This window comes from Hibiscus syriacus, unplaced genomic scaffold (genome assembly GCF_006381635.1).
Source record: "Hibiscus syriacus cultivar Baekdansim isolate YM2019G1 unplaced genomic scaffold, ASM638163v2 tig00111206_pilon, whole genome shotgun sequence".
Lineage (NCBI taxonomy): Eukaryota > Viridiplantae > Streptophyta > Magnoliopsida > Malvales > Malvaceae > Hibiscus > Hibiscus syriacus.
This window is the reverse complement of record NW_024063018.1, coordinates 366,068-388,728: the sequence shown is the minus strand read 5'-3', so window position 1 is coordinate 388,728 and position 22,661 is coordinate 366,068. Positions and strand designations below refer to the sequence as shown.

The following is a 22,661-nucleotide window of genomic DNA, read 5'->3' as shown; positions in this document are numbered from 1 at the left end:
TATTTTAGTGGCACTTTTAGAACCGGTAGTGTTTTTAGCGATGCTTAAAAACGCCGCTATAGATCTAAAAAAGTCATTAAAAACTTGTTTTATTGTAGTGATTGTATTGTGAGATGTAATTAAAGTCCTATATAAGGACATGTTTTCTTCCAGCTGACCCAATGAAACAAAATATTAACCAAAGAAAGATTGTACATAAGATTAATAGATGTAACCCCTTATACTTGATGAAGGCGGCCCGACTCAAATATCAAATGCCATGTTAATCATCAAAGTGATCTGGTACAAATTCACAACAAAATATTAAATTCAATGCATTATTAACACAACAAAAAATTTCACATATAATCATACAAAAGAAAAAAGAAATCAAACACACTAATTAACCAAGAGCAAACTTTGATCGTGCGAAAGTCCTACTAAATCAGGTTATATGATTAGGGGTATTTTTGTCTTTTTATATACATCATATGAAATCCTGCTAAAACTTAAAATTTAAATCATCATACTTCTTTTCAACATGCTTTCAGGTAAAATGCAAAATCTCAGCTAAAACATACATCATTTTGGGCTTTAATTGTATACATAAAGTATTTTAGGGACTAAACCGTAATATATTAATTAATTTCAGAATTAACATGAATTTTTGAAATTACTAGTTTAAACATGAAACTAAAAACATAATGGTAATTTAAAAACAGTTTTTACGAATCTGAAATCCGAGAGATCAATCATTTTCACTAAGGGGTTGATCTTTTGACAAAGAGATCAATCCTTTTTAAGACAGTAGTCGTTGCATTACTCCAATGCTTCAATGGATCAATCCTTTCTATAGGGTCATGCATAATTAGACTAGAACATACATAATTAAGCTACTAAATCAACTCCTAAATGTTTCTAATATCAAAGATCATATATGAAAATACTTGAAACATTAAAAAGCATACTATTACAAAATGAAAACATGCTTCTTAACAACCGAGTAACTTTAGGGAAACCTCTATCTCAAATCATCAACTCATTATTTATGATTCTTAAACTGTTGCCTCCATTTTAGGGTTGTTATTGAATGTGATTAGTGAGACTCTTAGTAGATCCACCACCATTTATTTATTAATAAGATAAAATAATATCGTTCATCACTCAATTATTTTTTTACTCTTCTTTGATTCATTAAAATTAAAAAAAAAGTAATTTTATCACTCTACTTTTATGCTCATATTTTGATTACTGTATAACGACATTGATTATTTTGTTAGTATTTTTGTATAACGTAGCATATTTCATTAGTATTTAAATGCCACATATGAAAATAATAAATAAATAAATATAAAATCCTTAAATTATTCTCTTAAAATTTAGATCCAAACCTTAAACCCTCAAATCATATTCTAATCTTTAAATTAAACCTTAAGTCCAAAATTACAATCCCACCGCACCATCATCCTCGACAATTTTACCCTCACACTAGTGGATGATGACTCATTGATGACCTCACCCCCAAATCACATCCCCTACCTCACCCTTACCATCGACGACCTCACCCTAATCACTTCTTCTTTCTTTTCCACCAAAACACTCAACAAATACCGTCGTGAAATGGTTGATGAACTCTCTATTGTCAGCCGTCAGTTGCTGCTAACACCTCAGGTAAGACATTCTTCTCATTTTTCTCTCAAGTGCTTCCATGTGTTAAACCCAACACACACCTCGACGCCTCACGTTACTATGAACACTTTCCCTTGATCTTGTAAAGCTGTTTGGGGTGTGTTATGGGTTGGGTATTATGGGAGTTTGAAGGGTTTGGCTTCTAGTTTAGGTTAAGTGATGATGCCGCCGATAAAGGTGTGATTGATGAGTGTGTGGTCGATGTGAGTGAAATTTTGGGTTTGAGGTTTGTATGTTGAGGATTTGGTAATTAAGGTTTATAGATTATGGTTTGAGATTGGGATTAAGGTTTTTCATTTTTTTTATTTTAAATCCTACACGAATTAAATACTAATAAAATATGACATAGGAAAAATAATAATAAAATAATAAATACCATCATAGAGAGACCAAAATAGCAATAAACACTCATACTCTTGATATTTGCGGTGTTCAAACCTTAGACTTCAATAGATAACAACAAACCCCTTAACTACTTAGGTTTAGTGAATGGTTTTAGGAGTACGAGAAATACATAAAAGGTTAAGTGGAATTCGATTTATAATTTTACAAATTTTATTCGAAAAGCTTTTAAATAAAATTTGAGCTATAAAAAATGACTTAAATAACACAAAAAATTTAATATTTAGTGAAATAATATTTAAGTTCGAGCCAAATCTATCAATTATGCATGATATATGTAAATTGCATATGCAAAATTATGAAGAAATATATATGTATATTGTATATGGTTATAGATAACATTTTAAATTTAAATCAACTAATACCATAACATTGTAAACATTCACAATTAAATTTAAACAAAAAACTCAAACAACTCAACTCAAACCGAATTCTATAAATTCAATTTGACTAAAAATTAAATTACAAAAAAAATCATTAACTAAATTAATTTAAAAAATTTAACTCGATTCAACTTAATAAATACTCAAAAAAATTTGTCACAAGGCTTGCTTTGTGGATTTGTTGGGCCATTTGGAAGAAACATATCTAGGGATGGGGACAGGACCCGAATTCGACGGGTTATGATCTGATTCGACCCGATCGGGTCGAATTTTTTAAAGAAAAATTAGGTTTGAGTCGGGTCGGGTTATTTACATGTTATGTTTGGGTTGGGTTTAGGGTGAAAGATACCTACCCAACCTAATCCGAAAAATATAATTTTACCTTATATATTTAGGGATAATTGTAATAATATCCCTCTATATATTATTTTAATAAATATATTATTTCGGGTCAGGTTCAGATTTTATCTCAAAATGTTCGGTCGGGTGGAGGGTATATATTTCCAGGTCGAGTTTGGTCGAATAGAGGACGTATAATTTTCAGTTCAGATCGGATTGACTGAAAACCCAACCCAACTCGACTCTTTCCTATCCCCAAACCTATCCCCTTAAACGATGTCGTTTTTGTGAAAATTTTATTTTTATTAAATGACGTCATTTTAACACTGTTAACTATTTAACGGTAGAGTGAACAAAAAAACCCGATATATAAGTTCAATGAGGAAATTGAAAACTTTTAAAGTTTAGTGATCAAAATATGAGAAGGAGTAAAGCTCAATGATGAAATTTGTAATTTACCCTTATATTGATTTCTTTATTAAACAAAATATTTGTTATTACACGACAAGCTCATAAAGATAATGTAAAAATAAAATAAAATGGCGTCTTTTTTAAAAATATCTAAAAAAAAATAATTTAATATTATCTTAAAAGCGAAAAAATATAAATGCACACCGAAACACATTATTAATGTGATACACAGATATATACTACTGACCAAATTGTTCTTATTACATAAATATGAAAAAAAATATAATGATCTATCCATAATTAATCATTTATTATTATTTAATTTTAATTTTAATACAAATATAATTAAATTATAGTTTTTATTAAAAATTATTATTATTTTAAGAATTTTTGTTTGTTTATGATTGGAATTCTTAATTTATATAAATTTACATATTCATCCTAATAACAATCATCAGAATCAACCGTCGACGATCTTATTCATCGTCGGAAGATCATATTCTTCAACCTCAACTTTAAATTCTCGTTTACCCTGTCTCCATTGTTTTTTAGTTGTTTTATAACCACCTCTCTTACATCTTGTAAGCAACCTTTATAAACAACCCTAAATTTAGCTTCACCGAAAAGATTACGGTCTAAAAAAATTTCGTAGCCTCGGTTAATTCTTCATATATAAACAATGACTTCAAATTGCATAAACCGTCGTGTTCTGCCATCATTGGTGGTGAATGCACAAAATCACTTTCGAAACTAGTTCCAATAAAATGAGTTGAAGATTGTGTCTTTGTATAGGATGAATCTATAAGCACGTAACATTGGTCAAAACAGGAGTTCCAATTACATATAAATAAAAAATTATCAACAATTATTTTAACAACCCAATAAACTAACATTCAGTTGTTAAAAAAATTTACATGATCTTGGGAAGAGCCTGGTGGAGATGACACTACATAACCACAAGTAACACGATTTTTCGACAATAAATAGGATCGTTGACGGTTAGTTTGATGGTTGCTATTGGGAAGAATATGCAAATTTATATGAATTAAGTATTTCAATCCTAAACAAATAGAAAATACTAAAATAATTATAAATTTTTAATAAAAATATAAATTAATTATATTCTTATTAAATTTTAAATTAAATAATAATAACAGATTAATTGTGGATATGTCATTATATTATTTAATATTTATTTAATAATAATAATTTAATTATTGGTGTGTATCAATCTATTACATTAATAGTATATTTTGATGTACGATATACACTCTAGACTTATCCTTAAAAGCTCTATCAATTAAAAGAAAAAGCAAATAAACTAATTTATTAATGAGTAAAGAACATATAAGGACCAGCAACTATGTAGTACAGATAACAAAATTCTTTTAAGTAAAGTCAAATATTTGAAACATGTAATTTACAAATAAAATAAATTAAATTGAGAGGTTCGTTATCGTTTTAATAATATTCGATATAAATTAATCTGTCAAAATATCATACCCTAATGATTAATTAGAAAAATGATTAATTAGAAAAAAGTAACATCTAAGGATAAGACCAATCTACCTAATTTTTTTTAAATATTCAAAATAAACAATTTAGATCCTTATCGTTTCAACATCAATTGGATTGGTCCAAACAAAGACACCATTATTGAAGTTCCAACTGTTACGATGAAACGCGTGTCACCTCTACGAAATCACGAGTCACGACTCAGTTGAAAAAAACAGGCCCAACCCAACCAATAACATTGCCCCTCTCCTACACTATAAATACACACTCCTTCGAACCCTAATCTCCGTCTTCTTCGCCAATAAAAAAGCCAGCAAAAAAGACAACCAGAGCCTCTTCAGTTCTCACAGCTAAGCTACTGTGGGAGTTTTTCTTCTACAGAAGAATTGCTTCTTCAGTAGCTAATTAATACCTTTATATAAAACCTTTTTTTACTGCTAAACCTATATCAATATACATATATATAAGTACTAATAAATGGCTCGTTCTCTTTCTTCCTTCAAGCTCCTCGGTGCTTCTGTTTTCGATGGCCTGTATGTCTCCATGTCAAGGTGATTGACTGAGTTTTCTGTTTTTTCTCCGTTTTGAGGATAGTTTTTGGTATTATATGTGTTTTTGTTATTGTTAATGATTTGGGTTTGGGTTTAAAGGAGGGGTCACTCGGCTGCGCCACCGCCGGGGGCAGTGACGACTGGCTTCGGTAGGGCTGGAATGATGGGGAAAGTGGAAGGAAGAGATACGATGAAAGGTTCTATGATGGAGACGAAGGTATCGTCTGCTTGGGCGCCTGATCCTGTGACGGGGTATTACCGGCCGGAGAACAGTGGGGATGAGATCGATGCGGTGGAGCTCCGGGAGATGTTGTTGAATCATAGGGCTAGGCCACGGTAGAGTTGCTTTTGGGTGTTTTTCTTTTAATGATCTTTATCATCAGTAGCGTTGTCTGTGCTGAAAAAGAGTGTACTAGTGTGCTTGACTTTGAGCTTAATTACATTAGAAGTTTTATTTTAAATATTTCTATTTATACATAAAGTATACTATTTATAAAAGTACTCCAAATAATAAAAATTATAAAATATCACTTAATTATGTAAAATCACTTTGTTGAATCTTTTTATTAATAACATTATAAAATTGTAACTCGAAAAAATTATTCAGCCTACTTTAACCTAAAATTTGTATACTTCAAGTTAATGGGTGAAAGTTCATATTTAACTTTTTAGTCTCTTTATTCTTAGATTTAATATATAATTTAATATCCAAAAGAATAAATCGGAATCATAGGAGGGTGTTGATCGGAGATGGATTTGATTGATTTCAGCGAACGGTGGGTAATATAAAAACACAGAACCCATTTTCCATCGCTCAACGAATTATATCAATAGTTAAAGAAAATATTATAATTTTAAAATTTTAAATCTGAACAATTATATGTATAGGATGTATATATATATCAACAATAATTAAGTAAAATTATAAATAAATAATATATTATAACTATCAGACTACTTAAAAAGAAGTGATGAAGGTGAGTACTTTGTTTTATTAAGATAGGGAAATATTTATCCTCAAATCTGAATTATTTTAATAATTATATATTTTATTAAATGTGATCATCTTAAAATTTTATTTGTATTTGTCATATAAAATTTTTGTACTATTAATATAGCGTACTATTAATATAGCGTACTTACCTTTAATAATATTTCTAAATTCAACGCTAATATTAACTTTAGTTTAAAATAATACATATCAAAGAAAATTGGAAATAAATCACTAATTTTATTAAAAAAAAAGAAATATCCTAAATTACAATAAAAATTTACAATTATAATCGTAAATTAAATATATAATTAGGACAATTTCTTGTAATCGTTTAAACAAAATTAGCAACTTAAGATCACATAAGGACCATATAAGAAAAGATTAAAATCTAACCAAGAAACTCAAACAAAGATAGACACAAACTGATCTGATCGCATTGGTAAACGAACAACAAAAGAGGATCAAACTATTGAAAGACCATCGATAATCCGTAAATCAGACTCGAGCGACGTGAAAAGCTATCCACAAAAGCATAATAGGTATCCAAATTCAATTCGAGGGTCCAAAGTAGGGAAGATAAATAATATAATAGATAAACGTCATCTTGATCAGTTGTAGCAATGTCTAAACAACCCTTAGAAAAAGATAAATAATACGTTTGCATTCTGAGTCTCGTACTTAAAAATATATTACATTGAGTTATTTTTATTCTTCACTAGTTTTCTCTTTTAGTTTTCTCTCATTGGTAAGGCTTTCATCTATTTTTTCTTTTTTTTCGATCGGTGATGACACCAACTTTAATGTTGATTGTCGGTCGTCGGTATTCTTAATTGTCCTTTTATTTTCTCTTGTTTTTTATTTTCAATAAGTCTGATTGTATGACATGTTTTCCTTTATCTTTATGATACATTTTCTTCTTCCTTTTAACACGTTTTTCAATCATTGTTTTCTTATATAAAAAATAATATGTAATATCTCTACCCTTACCTTCAATGATCAAAAATTACAAAATGATGTCCTTATTAATTGGTTTGAGGGCGCATATTAAGCTGTCAACGAGCTTTGACGGCCACATCTTGTTTTTTTAGGCAACGAACAAAAATAATTATAAACTATAAATATTTATAAATTATATATTATATATAAATAATATAGGATAATATCCTATTATACAATGTAAAAATCTTTTAATTTTAAATAGATTTAGAACTGTAGGATAAGTGAAAATAAATAATTGAGTTTAACAATGAGAAATGAGTAGATAATCACTAAAAAAAAGAAATCAATCATCTATTTTCACTGATCCAATAGTCCTAAATCTGTGTAAAATTAAAGATTTCATAACACAAATAATATATATTAAATATAAAAATAATTATTAATTAAAATTAAACTATTAAAAATATTAAATAACTAAAATGAAATAAAAAATTATCAAAATAAATTTATCTAAATTTCAAACGATACCTCAATCTTTTTTATAAAATAAGAGATAACATTTTTCTAAAGAATTTTACTCTCCTTTTCTTTGGTGTAGTTTATGAATAAGAGAGGTCATTTTAATAATAAAGAAGGGGAAGAGAGAAGGGGAAGAGAGAAGGGGAAGAGCAGTAAGAAAAGGGGAGGGGAAGAAAGAGCTTCTTTTACTAGGATTGTTGAGGAGATTGTCGTGCTGGTAAAAGGAACATTTCATGATATGATCTCAATTATGTGTTCTGAGTCATATATGAGTGTGCCCGATTGTGATTCTAGTAAGAACTTCACAGTGCTTTGATTGAAAACTGAAAATGCAAAAACAACGTTACAAGAAGGGAAATATGTATATATAAATATGTATATGAAAGTAATGGAAATGATAGAATGAAGTTGAAGTGGATTGTAAATGAAAAAAGTGTGGTGGTGATAGTGGTTGAATGGATGTAACGAAAATAGTGAAGGATGTTTGTGGTTGGCGTGGAGAATGATAGTAATTCAAAGGATGGATTGTGACCCTCTAAGTATATACGAGTTAGGAACAAACAATATAATTAGGTGGAAAGGTAGAAGTGGTAGGATATGGAACGTGACCCACTAGCTATAGATGAGCTAGGAACCAACGCTATAACAAAAGGAAATGGATGAAGACTGCAAGACTATCTTGAAGCCGATAAAGTTCTACAAGAGAATAAGAATGAAAGGAACCTCTCAAAGATGTTTTATAAATTTAAATGTGTGTACAAATGATCCAAAAGGTGCCTATTTATAGTATTTCTAAGCAACATATGAAAAGACTCAAAAGATGAAAACATTCTCATCAATTTAACAATAAAATGCACTTGAATGTTGTCTTCTTATCTTCAAGGTTGGATAAATATTCTAGATCATTTTGGGGTGAATCTAGACAATTTGAAGCTGAATTTGGCCTTATTTTCGTCTAAGGGGAGGAAGACGTTTGCTATTCCATGCTGAAAATTGTCTTAATAAGTGAATTAAATCAGTTTCATTGCATGCTCCCTTGAAGAATATGAACAATCCTTGAATTTAGATGATAACAATCAGCTTTGAATGCCTTGAATGTGTGAATTATGATTCCTTCAATGTCTTGTCACTTGGCTAAAGTTGAAAATACTCTCCCTTGGCTCAAACTCATCCAAATCATCCATTCATAAAATTCCCATAACAAAATTTCAGCCTGTAGTGTCTTCAATAAATTGATCATATCTTAAGCTCCCGATATCGGATTTAGGTGATTCAAAAGGATTTGGAAAGCTAAGAGATATAGGAATAATTCCCAATTGATTTATGAAACCAAACACATATGTATTGCATCCATAATTGGAATACATTCTGACTTATATTCTTGCATCTGATGAAACCGTTCAACTTCTCTCAGGCACATAGACACAAAGGTAAAAAAAATTCAATCTTTAATTGAAAACATGTATGAAACAATTTAAGATTTAGTTTAATAAATGAACTAACTTTATTAAATGAAATAGATGCATTAACGGTTTTCTCTGGGTGCACGTTAGTAGGGCTAATGGGATCTCTGGTGTGTTTTCAATGGTTTCTGGTGGTTTTTGATTGGTCTTTATTTGCTCGTTTCTTCTTTGGTCCTCTTTTCATGATGAGTGCTGGTATGTTGGATTGGAGGAAACTCTTAGGGGGATATGCTGGGCAAGCTTTGGAGTATTTTCCTCCGGTGGGAGGGGTCCCCATCTGTTCAGCCTCCGTTGAAGGTTTATGAGGTTGGTATCTCTGAATGGAAGTTGTCCTTGGTGGGGTAATTTCTTGGAGTTGCGCCGAATTTTGTTTCTATGTAGTGAATTGTTGATAATATATGGAAGAAGGCTTTGATGGGCTCTCGCGTTCAGGTTATCCTAGCTGGTAGCAATCTATATGTTTTTTCGTTTAGCTCTGAATTTTCCCGCGGCTGGGTTCTGGAAAATAGAACATGGCATATTCAGAATAAGCCATTGATTTTAAGAAATTGGGAGCCGAATATAAAGCGGTTAGACTTTGATTTATCCAGAATTCTTGTTTGGGTTTAGCTCTACAATGTGTCATTAGAGCTTTATTCGTGAGTTGGGTTAAGTTACATAGTAAGTACATTAGGTGTTCTTCTATCCATGGACTCTGTTACTGCTTCTAAGTCGAGGTTGGAATATGCTAAGGTTTGCGTTGAAATTGGTGTGAAGGTTCGATTCCTAAATTTGCAGATATAGTATTGCAGGGTGGGTTAGCTACTTCGATTCGGGTTGTGGTTTCTTGGGTGCCTTCTTGTTGTACAAGATGTAATGTCTTTGGACATAGGGAGAAAGGTTGTATAGAGGTGTAAAAATCTGCCCCGGTTGTGATGCATGTTTGAAAGAAGAATGGGATTCATTGGATAAAAGTGTTGAAGCTGCTGTTGTAGAAGGAATTGAGGTATTGCAAGAACCTGGTCCTTCTGCTGGTGAGGGGTTAGACAATTGGGTTAGCTCTCAGGTGGAGGAATTAGTTGCAGATTTGGTTGAGGAATCTAAAGCCACCTGTGCGTTTACAGTAGGTATGGTTGCTATTAAAGAAAATGTTTTATTGCCTGCTATATAGGATTTTCCTATTTTACAAGCCTCTTCACAGAAGAAGAAAACTAAAAGGAGAGGTAAAGATAAAAAGCAACTTGATGGTTCTTCGAAACGATTTGAGGTGCTGGTGAGAGCTTCTGGTATAGAGGGTGCTAGAAAACCTTGAGCTACTTCTATGGGTGTTACTGCTCTTTTAAATGAAATGAAAAACAAGAAGAAATATGTTATGGATAAGGTTGTGGCACCTTCTGTTGTGGGAGCTGTTGGAGGGGAGGTAAATTCTATTTCTACTTAATGCTTGTTTGTTTCTGGAATGTTAGGGGGTTTAATAATCACTTGAAGAAAGTTCAAGTGTTTTCAAGGCTTGGTAAATATAATGTGGATATTGTTTGTCTTATGGAGACCGGGTAAGGACTGTTAATGTGAATAGGCTGATTACTTGTTATTCTATGGATTGGGAATGCTTTTCTAATCATGAGTGTTCTGAAAATGAGAGGTTGTGGATTTTTTGGAGGAAAGAGTTAGCTTTTTCTGTTTTAAAAGTTTTTTATCAGTCTTTGTCTATTGTTTGTGAGGTTAGTGGTCATAGATGTGTCATAACTACTGTTTATGATAGTAATAATGGGATTAATAGGAGAAATCTTTAGTGGCAGTTTGAGGAAGTGGATAACATGGTGGGGTTGTCTCCTTGGTTGATAGGAGGAGATTTTAACATTATTGCTAATGCATAGGAAAGCTCTGATTTTGAGATGATAAGGCCTTATGACTCTACTGATATGGAGGATTTAAGAGGATGTATGACTTCCTTGGTGCTAATGGATCATCCTTCTGTGGGGCCTTTGTTTACTTGGTATAATATGCAAGAGGGGAATTTTTTAGCTCGAAAGCTTTATCGAGTGCTAATCAATACTCGATGGCTTGAGGATTTTCCTGACTCTTTTGTTGAGTTCAAGGTTCAGAGGGTGTCTGATCACTACCCTGCTTTGGTTTCATTTTTTAAGGATAATCAGGCTGACAGACCTAAGCCTTTTAAATTCTTTAATTGTTGGTTTGGTCATGGTGAATCCTGATAGCTAGATGTGTCTGGTAGTGTTATGCATCGACTGTTTTTTAAATTGAAAAGAATTAAATCGCGGCTTAAGGAATTTAACATATGTTATTTTGTTGATATCTCTAAGAGGGTTAAGGCTAAAAGAGACCAGCTTGAACAAGTGCAGCTTGCTAATCTGTTACAAGTTGGTAGTTGCTTAGAGGATGAGAGGATTGTTCAAGAATAACTTCATGATCTTGAGGTGGCTGAAGCTTCATTCTATAAATATAAAGCTAAAGTTCATTGGTTAAGGGAGGGTGATAGGAATACAAAGTTCTTTCATTCTACTGTGTTGGGGAAAAGAAAGAAAAACATTGTCAGACTTCTTTATGCTGAAGATGGCACCCGGTTGGATACTTTTGAGACCATGTCTGCTGAGATTGTGCATTTTTATACTGAGCTACTTCGTGTTGAGGATACAGAGGTCAAAAGTTGTGATGTCGAACTTCTTAAGGATTTGCTGGGGTATGAGCTACCTAAGGGGGCTGCTGATGCTTTACTGAGGGAGATTTCAAATGAAGAAATCAAGGCTTCATTTTTTAATAAGGGAAATAAGAAGAGCACAGGGCCTGATGGGTATACTGATTACTTTTTCAAGGTGGCCTGGGATATTGTGAAAGAAGATTTCCTGACTGCCATTAAGGAGTTCTTTCATACTGGTTCTCTCGTCTCCACATTTAATGCTACAACAATCGTATTGGTGCCTAAGTCTTCTAATTTAGGTATGGCTAGGGATTTTCGCCCTATTTCTTATTGCTCGGTAGTTTATAAAACAATTACTGGTATTCTAGTGAACCCTTTGGCTGGTTACTTTTCAGACATGATTTTGCTAAATCAGCCTGCTTTTATTAAGGGGCGTAGTATTATTGATAACACATTGTTAGCCCAGGAGATTGTTAGGGGTTATTCTCATAGTTATCTTTCTTCTAGGTGTGCTATCAAAATTGATCTAAGGATTTTGATTCTGTTTGTTGAGATTTCCTGATGAAAGTTCTTGTTTCCTTGGGGCTTCCTGAGGTGTTTATAGGTTGGATTAAAGCTTGTGTTACTGGGGCTTTTTTCTGTTGTTTTTAATGGGAGTTTAGTGGGTTATTTTAAAGGGAGAAGGGGGATAAGGCAAGATGATCCACTGTCCCCTTACCTTTTTATTATGGTCATGAATGTATTGTCCTATTTGTTGAATGCTACTGCTAGGAATGATTTGTTTTGGTTTCATCCTAATTTTAAGAGAGTTTCTCTTACACACCTCAATTTTGTTGATGACTTGCTTATATTTTTTCATGGGACTGAGGACTCGATCTTGGGTGTTGTTGGTGTTCTTTTGGTTTTTTTATGAATTGTCATGTTTGTAGCTTAATGCGAGAAAGTCTGAGCTTTTTGCTTGTGGGGTGCAGGAGAATATATTATGTAGAGTTCAGGCTGCTACTGATTCAAATTGGGGACGTATCATGTTCGGTAACTTGGTGTGCCTTTAGTCACTAGGAAATTATCTGTAAAGGATTGTTTTCCTTTTATAGATAAGGTTAGAAGTAAACTGAGTGTGTGGTCTAAGTTGAAATTGAGTTATGGTGGTAGGCTGTAACTCATTCAGTCTATTTTATTCAGTATTTCAAATTTTTGGTGTAGGCAGCTGGTTTTTCCAAATGAGGTTATCAGGCAGGTTGAGCAACTTTGTATGAGGGAGGGTTAACTGGCAGCAAATGTGCTGGTTAAAGTATGAGGGAGGGTTAGGCTTAAGGAGCTTAGTTTTTTGGAATAAGGTGTGTTATTTTCTTCTGATTAGGAATATCTTAGCTAGTGGTGGTTCTATTTGGGTGGCATGGGTTAAGGAGTATACCCAGAAAGGGGTTGATTTTTGGGATGTCAGCTACAAGCCTTAGCTTAATTGGATATTGAGGAAGGTATTTAAGCTTAGGAATAAAGCAGCTGAATTATTTGTTAATGTGGTGGATTGGAATATGGTAAAAAGCAGTTGGGTTTGGGAGAGAATTAGAGAGATGAGGGAAAAGGCAAGATGGGAACATCTTCTCTTGTTTCCTTTGCATATTCCAAGAATGTCAATTGTTGCTTGGATGGTTATTTTAAATATATTACCTACTAAAGACAGGCTTATTCGTATGGGGTTAGAGTTTGATGGGTGCTATGGCCTTTGTGATGAAGGGTTGGAAAGCAGAGATCATTTGTTCAATGACTGCGTTTTTGCTAGGGGAATCTAGAGCAGAGTTGCAGGCCTGTAGGTTGCCTTATGAGTCATTATGTTGGAATGAAAATTTGGCCTAGGCAGTTACCAGTTTCAAGGGAAAATCCCTGCTTGTTTGTATCTTGAAGTTGGCTTGGACTTTTTTTTTTGAATGGAAAGAGCGCAACTTCAGGCATTTTAGGGGATGTTCTCGGTTAGCTGAAGAAATTTTTGAATGCATTAGGAAGACTGATGGTGCTAAGTTACAGGGTTGTAGTATTAACAAATTTGATAGGGTTAATCTACAGTTTTGTCTTGATTGAAGAATTGGCCGATTTCACTCTTGCTGGTGGATTTATTGTATTGTTATTTGGATGTTCATTTTTTGAGGAGAGAGATCTTTAGAAACTGGTGATCCACTGGAAGATTCACTAGGCAGAGTTTATTTCTTCTGCTGAATGATTTTGTTTTGCTTCTTATAATCTGTTTTTCTGATCTAGGTTGAGTTGTTTCTTTGAATTGGTTTGATGTTTAGCTTAGTGAATTGTGGGGTTGATTGTTCGGTGGTTCTTTGTAATAGGTGATCCTGTTTTTTCTTTTGAGTAATAAAATTGAAATTATCCATAAAAAGAAATAGATGCATTAATGAAATAGCTTACTAAATGATCTAAATTCTTAAATGAACTATTTCCCTAAATGAACTATATGATTTAAGTGCAATGCATGCTTAAATGAACATCACACTTATTAAATGTAATAAATGTTATGAAAACTTCAAATTCTCATGAAAATTTATGCATAAGAAACGTAAAGTGTTCCTCCCTTATTATTCCTCATTCCTCACATCCCAAGCTTGATGTAAACATACTTTCCATGGCTGCTTGGAACTCCTTATCACAAAGGAACTCATAAACAAGTAAAAAGAAGATGAATTAAGGTAGAAATACCTTAGAGTTAGCCTTAATGATCTTCCATGGTGTGATCAAACAATGGAGAAAATGGATGTTGATCAGGATCACATCATCCCCTCCCTCTTTAAAGCGATTTGTCCCCAAATCGACACTTGCTACGAACGAAAACAATTTTGATTTCTCTTCACTCTTGTAAACCTTATTTTTATATGGTTCACTTGAATATGGACATGCCTTTTGGATATCTCTTTTTGAAACATCATATTCTTTGGCAATAAGAGTTGTCTTTTGAACTTGCCTTGAATCACTTCCATTGATGAAGGAACTTGTCCTTTGAATCATTCCTTGGTCTGAAATGTTATGACTTTTGAGTAAAAAACTTTTCTCTTCAATTCCTCTCATCTTTTGGTGTTGTTCTCTTTCAAAATGATGTTTCCTTTCGTTTTCTACAATCAAAACTAGATTAGTATAAAAGGAAATTAGATTTAAAGAGATAAGGAAAACAAACCCAAGAATATTCAGAGATAGTGGTCGATGGTTAAGGTTCTTCATGAAATATGCATTGGTTTATGGGATCATTCTTCATGGTGTCCCTTGGAATCATCATGCCAATTGGTTAATGTATGAACCTCATGGAAACCTTCATTGAATAAATGGTTTGGGTTTGAATGTGCACAATTCTCTTGGACTCCTTCAAGTACGTTAGTCATGCCAACTTTAATCTTTGTGCCTTCCATATTATGAACCTTGAATAGATCGATAATGTTCGTTTCATATCTTTGAATCGATCATCACAACCAAGAGAAATTCTATGAATCAATATTCTACTAAATAAATCTAAGTTAGAACATGGAACACCATTAATAAAATGAATGAACATAGAAAATTCATGAAAGTTCATGAATGGAATTTGGCCCTTGACATTCTTAAGAATCAGATTTATTGAAACTTCCCTTTTATGAGGTTCTTCAAATGGATGGAGTAAACTTCGAATGTCAATGAACACGTCCTTTGGAATTTCAAGCGATTCAAGCTTTGAATCTTCAAATGTCACTTCTTTTGGAACTTCAATGGACATTCTTCTTGAATCATCATTTTGTAAAGATATGACTCTTGGAACATTCTGTAAATCAAAAGAATGAGTTGGAAGAGAAGATTGGTTAGTAGAAAACAAATTTTCCAACTTTTCACTTTCATGCTTCTTTTGAACTATCTCTTCAATACCACAATCTTGTCTTTCAATGTGCTCATTTTCAGTCTCAATTCTCTTTTCAATGCTCTCAATGTCTTTTTCAACTCTCCTTTCTTCTTCTTTTTTGCAAACACTTTCATTTTGTAGTTATTCTTGCAATTGTGTTTCTTTGACAAAATTATCAAAACACATTTGAAGATGAGCTAGACTTTCTGGATTGAAAGATGCAAAATTCCTTGGCTCACTTTGCGTTGAACTTTTGACATTGCTTTTTGTTAAAAAATTGGGGTCCTCCTTGTAAATTCTTCTGCTGCAATTGGGTGTAGAACTATAAAATGATCGAGTGTTGTCTCTCATTTTTAGTTGTTTTTTCATCTTTCGGGACACATTTGTGAACAAGAAGGCCGTTCAATCATTAGCTCCAATTTCTTTAAGATTGGGTCGAGATGTTTTTGAAACAAACTCCTAATCTCTCATGTCATGGCTTGTATTTGTAGGTTTTGTACACCGTCACCTAAAACTTGAGAATTGTTTCTCAAATGATGAGACATAATTAGTAATAAAAGAATTAACATCACGGATAAAAGGAAAAACCTCACCAAACACTCCAGGAAAAGTCACTCCCACTCTTGTTTCACTCAGGATGGTTTTACCCTATGTTCACTCTTGCCTTTTACCACTCATGCTTTGATTTCAAGTCCTTTTGGGAACTTCCTCAAGGCTTACAAGTGTCTAGCGGACTTCGGCTGAAACAATTGTGACTTGGTAGCAATGGTAGTGAAAAGAAATTGGCTACAAGGAAAAGACATGGTAAATAAAGGTAACGAAATTGAATAATGGCATATAAAGATGAAGTAAATATTATTTTTTTTTTCTTTAAAGATGAAAAGAATTACTCACTCCCTCTTTAAACTTTTTCTTTATTTTGTTTTTTTTCTGATTTTTTTATTTTGATTTTTTTGATTTGTTTACTAACCCGGGAGAGAGAAAATTATACGATACACTTACTGAATTGACTAGCTTTGATACCAAATGATATGATCCCGATTATGTGTTCCGAGTCATATATGAGTGTTCCCGATCGTGATTCTAGTAAGAACTTCACAGTGCTTTGATTGAAGACTGAAAATGCACAAACAACATTACAAGAAGGGAAATATGTATATATAAATATGTATATGAAAGTAATGGAAATGATATAAAGAATTTGAAGTGGATTGTATATGAAAAAAGTGTGGTGGTGATAGTGGTTGAATGGATGTAACGAGAATAGTGAAGGATGTTTGTGGTTGGCGTGGAGAATGATAATAATTCAAAGGATGGATTGTGACCCTCTAACTATATATGAGTTAGGAACCAACAATATAATAAGGTGGAAAGGTAGAAGTGGTAGGATATGGAATGTGACCCACTAGCTATAGATGAGCTAGGAACCAACGCTATAACAAAAGGAAATGGATGAAGACTGCAAGACTATCTTGAAGCTAATAAAGTTCTAAAAGAGAACAAGAATGAAAGCAACCTCTTAAAGATGTTTTATATATTCAAATGTATGTAAAAATGATCCAAAAGGTGCCTATTTATAGTATTTCTAAGCAACATATGAAAAGACTCAAAAGATGAAAACATTCTCATCAAGGTTGGCTGAATATTCTATATCATTTTGGGGATGAATCTAGACAATTTGAAGCTGAATTTGGCCTTAATTTCATTCAAGGGGTGGAAGACTCTTGCTATTCCATGTTGGAAATTGTCTTAATAAGTGAATTAAATCAGCTTCATTGCATGCTCCCTTGAAGAATATGAATAGCCCTTGAATTTAGAAGATAATAATCAGCTTTGAATGCCTTGAATGCGTGAATTAAGAGTCCTTCAATGGCTTGTCACTTGGCTAAAGTTGAAAAGACTCTCCCTTGGCTCAAACTCATCCAAATCATTCATTCATAAAATTTTCGTAACAAAATTCCAGCCTGCACAGTCTTCAATAAATTGATCATATCTCAAGCTCCCGATATCGGATTTAGGCGATTCAAAAGGCGTTGGAAAACTAAGAGATACAGGAATAATGCCCAATTGATTTATGGAACCAAACATATATGTACCATATCCAGAATTCGAAGACATTCTGACTAACATTCTTGCATCTGATGAAACCGTTCAACTTCTCTCATGCACCTAGACACAAATGTGAACTTTATTCAATCTTTAATTGAAAACATGCATGAAACAATTTAAGATTTAGTTTTATAAATGAACTAACTTTATTAAATGAACTAGATGCATTAATGAAGTAGCTTACTAAAGGATCTAAAGGCATAAATGAACAACTTTTCTAAATGAACTAGATGATTTAAATGCAAAACATGCTTAAATGAACATCACACTTATTAAATGTATTGAATGTTATGAAAACTTCAAATTCTCATGCAAATTCATGCATAAGAAACGTAAAGTCTTCCTCCCATATTATTCCTCCTTCCTCACATCTCAAGCTTGATATAAACATACTTTCCATGGCTGTTTGGAACTCCTTATCACAAAGGAACTCATAAACAAGTAAAAAGAAGATGAAGTAAGGTAAAATTGCCTTAGAGTTAGCCTTAATGATCTTCCATGGTGTGATCAAACAATGGAGAAAATGGATGCTGATCAGGATCACATCATGTTAGATGAAATATTTTTCAGAAGACATTTTTTACCTAACGTGACAACGTCATAAATGACCATGGTGAAAAGTGTTTTTTACAAGAAGCATCTTCGCGTTACGTTGTCAAAATGAGCTTCACCTTATGCTGCCAAAATGAGTGATTTTATGTAAAAAAAAAAAAAAAGAACCTCAATAATTAATTATTTAGAAAAATAACCTTAAAACAACATTATTTTAAAAAAATAACCTTCAAGTTGTACACGTATGACTATCTCGTGTTCTATAAAACGCTTTTTAAGGACATCGCGTTTTGCATAACGCAAGATCCATCAATTTTTCAGATAACTTCATTTAATTTTTGGATAAAGGGCACTATAAATACATGGAACTCACATTTTATAAAATGCGAGCTCTTATTCACTTTTTGCACAACGCGAGATTTATGAATAATTTTTCTAAGAAAATTGTTTGGGTTTTTTTAAAAAAAAAAGTGTTTGGGTTGTTTTTTTTCCAAATAATTAATTATTGGGGCTTTTTTAACATAATAACACCGTCAAAATGAGTGTCAACACGAAAAATAATCATTTTTAGGTGTAAAATTAGTAAGTAATTTTTAAAATTATTTTTTTGATGAAATATATTTTGGTAAAAAAAAGCCAATTTTAGCAAATCCCCTAACATTGCCGTTGCACATTGGGACTTGCAAGAGTGAGGCGGGGCTGCTGCTGATGAAGTGCGTTAAAGAAATGTCATCCATTTTCTCTTTCAGCCTTTTGCAGTGACCCAAATGCTCCCCCACCATATTTTAAACTTTCATTAAATTTTGCCCACATTAAAATACACATAGGTCCGCCATTAGTTTGCAACGTCCCTATTCCTCAATAGTGCATCTCCCTCATCATAATCTCATAATTTGGTCGTCAAAGTTAGTTATCACAATTTATTGGTATGGGCAAATCAAACTCGTCTAGGTAAACTTAGATCTCCTATCATCCCACTGTTTGGTGTAGAAAAACAAGAATGTTTAAAGTAACTGTTGATTAAAATATAATGATAATATTAAAATATAATGATAATATTAAAATTAACCCTAACTTTTATTAAAATAATAATTTTGATATTTATTCTCTTTTTTAAGTATTTTGATCTCAATATTTTATTTTAAAATAAAAAAGATTCTTAACATTTGATAGAATAATTATTTTGATCTTTATTTTTTATTTCGAAGATATTTTGACATTCAACATTTTATTTTAACACAAAAAGACTCTTATTTTAAAACATTAATCGTAATGATGGCTCTAATGGGTGGTTTTGCTATAATAGGCAATAATGAAATCACAATTTTAATAAATGATTCGAAGATGGGTAATGACATTGATCAACAAGAGGCTTAGCAAGAGAGCTTTTGGAGAAGATCATCCTGTTATCCCTACAATAATATTTAATTGTTGAGCGACGACCCTTTTATTCAGCACCGTCGGATCATTGGACTTTCGTCCCTGCTCGAAGGGCGGATCTTGCAGTCAAGCTCTCTTCTGCCTTTGCACTCGAGGGCCAGAAGGGTAGTGACATTGATCCACAAGAGGTTCAGCAAGCGAGCTTTTGGGGAAGATCAACCTATTATCCCTAAAGTAACTTTTATCTATTGAGCGATGAGCATTCTACTTGACACCGTCGGATCAGTAGGAACGAGTGAGTCTTGCAATTAAACTCACTTCTACCTTTGCACTCGAGGGTCAATCTCTGTCCGACCCAAGGAAACCTTTGAACGCCTTTGTTATCTTTTAGTAAGGGATTTGTTATTATCCCTTAAGATATTTGAACATCACATATGTTAGGAATATGAACATTCGTTATCATATAATTGAATATCTTTAAACAAATAGTCTTGTATACACCCCAAATTTATTAAAAAAAAACTATTTGTTAATTAACGAGTTTCATCTATAAAAGGATCTTATGAAACGTTGAAGTTTAAATACTCTAAAAAAAAGTAAAAGTCAAAGCAACTACTTTTTTTATATTAATTTAGGGTGTTTAAATACTCTAAAAAAAAGTAAAAGTCAAAGCAACTACTTTTTTTATATTAATTTAGGGTGATTGACAATTAACATTAAAATATCTTACGACCGTTGATGTTAGAACTCGAAATGTCTAAGAATAATAATCTTCTATTTAACTATTAAAATCGTTTGGTTTATGCCAAATCGCGAAACAACTTGTTAGAAGCCCAAAACAACTGGTTAGAAGCCCAAAACAACTAGCTAGAAGCGTTAGAGGTTTTTTTTTTTGACTATATGCCTTGAATATAATGCTTTTATAATGTGATTTTTAAATCAGGAAAAAAAAAACACCCAAAATGTCAATAGAGCTGTTAAAGGGGCAAGCATTGTCTTAAGATTAAACAAGCATGTGAATCCATGTGATGAAGGGAAAAAACAAATCATCAATATATCTTTTCCCCTGAAACTAGTTGAACAATTCTTCTACTATCGTCTTCTCTATATCCTACTTTGTTTGTAGTAATTGAGAATATAAGTAATAATACCAGAAAAAGAAACAAAACGAAATCACACAATAAACAGTTCAAAATAAAATTATTTGCAGATATATGTAAACCAGTAGGAACAATTAAGTAAGAACAAGGGTGTAAAGAATAGTCTTTCTAAGAAAAGATCATAAACATGGAAAATAAACATGTAATAACTATTTAACCGGAACCAATAGCCTGCAAGTTCCTCACTTCTTTAGCTTCTAACGGCTAACAATGAAGGAATGTCGGAAAGATTTGGTGTAGTGTTTTTGCTGTTGGATTCTCTAATAACGGTGGTGTTGTCTTTCTTACCGGAAGAAGGCTTGGTGAAAGCTCTCATGGGACTAGCAAAGGCCCATCCCCGGCTCTTGGTACTCTTGCCATTGACGTTATGATCCTCGGCTGAAGAAGATAGCCAGTAGGAAGACGATGACGAGGAAGAAGACGATGAAGTGATGATGAAACCGCTGAAAATGCCACCGCATTTGACCCTTTCTTTGATTGCAGACGATGCGCCGACGGCTGCGGTGGAAGCTTTTGGTTTGCCTTCTCTTTGGGATTCGACTCGCCTAAGAGTGCAGTCTCCGAGTCCGGTGGAGATCCTCTCGAAGAAATCGCCTGAGAAGCTCCGGCTTCCGCACCCGACGGACCTGGATCTCGAGACCTTCCGCTCGAACGACGAATCAGCTGAAGGAGTGGTTTCGTTATGGGGGATATCGTCGTCTTGTACTACAACAATGCCTCCTTTCCTAGATGAACCTAGGGTTTTCTCCTTCGGCTTCACTACAGAACCAGATGACGAAGCTCCTCCAGCTGCCAATGTTGAGACGGTGGCCGGAGGTGGTGCTACGGAAGCAACTTTATCTAGCTTTTTCGAACCATGGGTCTTGGAAGAAAGGTAGAGAAATGACCAAAAACCGCTTCTTTTTCTAGGGCTTAAGTCCCCACCACGGTCACCATCCAAGAACCGCCCTCTAATGGGAGCTGTAGTTGACTTGCTCCTCTTAAAAGCAATATTAACACCATGATGGTGATGATGATGATAAGGATGATCCGATGATGCAACCACCATCTTCTTCTTCTTCTTCGCCAACAGGAAAGGGATCCTAGCTTTCCTTGTATAGCATTCCTCATAACGACCATTATCATTGTTAGCATTACCATTCCCGGTTGACACGGGACGAACAATAGCCAGAGAAGTAGAAGTAGCAACACCACCGCCGCCAGCGGCGGAAATGGGAACAGTATCAGATCTATAAGGAGGAGGGGAAGAAGAAGAAGAAGGTGAGCCACGAATAGGTAAAGGAAAAGAAGAAGAAACCAACTTCCCTAGCTTCTCTTGCAGGCAAAAAGCACAGATCCCACCTGGGTTATTTCTGTAAGGATGATTGCTGCATTGCATTCCATCTCCCATGTCGTCGTCCCAAACACCAACACCTCCTCCTTTGATTCCTTGCATCATATGTTTAACTTTAAAAGTAACAAAGAATCTCTCTAAAATCTTTGCTCGTCACTGGTATTGCTCTCTTTTCATATCAAAGAAATGACCTTTTTTTCCTGCCAAGAAAGGAGGAGAGAGAAAATGGCGAGTGGAAGAAGAAGAAGAATACAAACACAAGAAGGGAAACAGAGGGTCAGAGAGTGTAATTGAAAATATGGCATTGAAAAAGGCAAGAACTGAAAGGGGGAGAGTCCCCAGGAGCACGTGGAAGACTGACTTGCCTACACACTAAACAAAGTGAAATCATAAGCTAGTAACAAACGCAAGCTAAACCCAAACCTTTTTTTTTCTTGGGT

General features: G+C 33.4%; 2 protein-coding genes across 2 annotated transcripts; one reads left to right on the top strand and one right to left on the bottom strand.

Moving 5' to 3' along the window:
- The first annotated feature begins 5,007 nt into the window (after nucleotides 1–5,007).
- LOC120155704 (late embryogenesis abundant protein Lea5-D-like) lies at nucleotides 5,008–5,694 on the top strand. The gene is made up of 2 exons (XM_039167193.1): nucleotides 5,008–5,269; nucleotides 5,369–5,694. Exons 1-2 carry the CDS (start codon nucleotides 5,196–5,198, stop codon nucleotides 5,607–5,609), a joined length of 315 nt encoding a protein of 104 aa, XP_039023124.1. The 5' UTR covers nucleotides 5,008–5,195; the 3' UTR covers nucleotides 5,610–5,694.
- A 15,210-nt stretch (nucleotides 5,695–20,904) lies between these two features.
- On the bottom strand, nucleotides 20,905–22,305 carry LOC120155706. The gene has a single exon (XM_039167194.1). It carries the CDS (start codon nucleotides 22,276–22,278, stop codon nucleotides 21,079–21,081), a length of 1,200 nt encoding a protein of 399 aa, XP_039023125.1. The 5' UTR covers nucleotides 22,279–22,305; the 3' UTR covers nucleotides 20,905–21,078.
- Nucleotides 22,306–22,661: the final 356 nt, after the last annotated feature.

Coding starts and splice junctions, on each gene's coding strand:
- LOC120155704 (XM_039167193.1), top strand. CDS start 5,196: ATGGCTCGTTCTCTTTCTTCCTTCAAGCTCCTCGGTGCTTCTGTTTTC. Junction 5,270..5,368: donor CTGTATGTCTCCATGTCAAG/GTGATTGACTGA, acceptor TTGGGTTTAAAG/GAGGGGTCACTCGGCTGCGC.
- LOC120155706 (XM_039167194.1), bottom strand. CDS start 22,278: ATGGGAGATGGAATGCAATGCAGCAATCATCCTTACAGAAATAACCCA.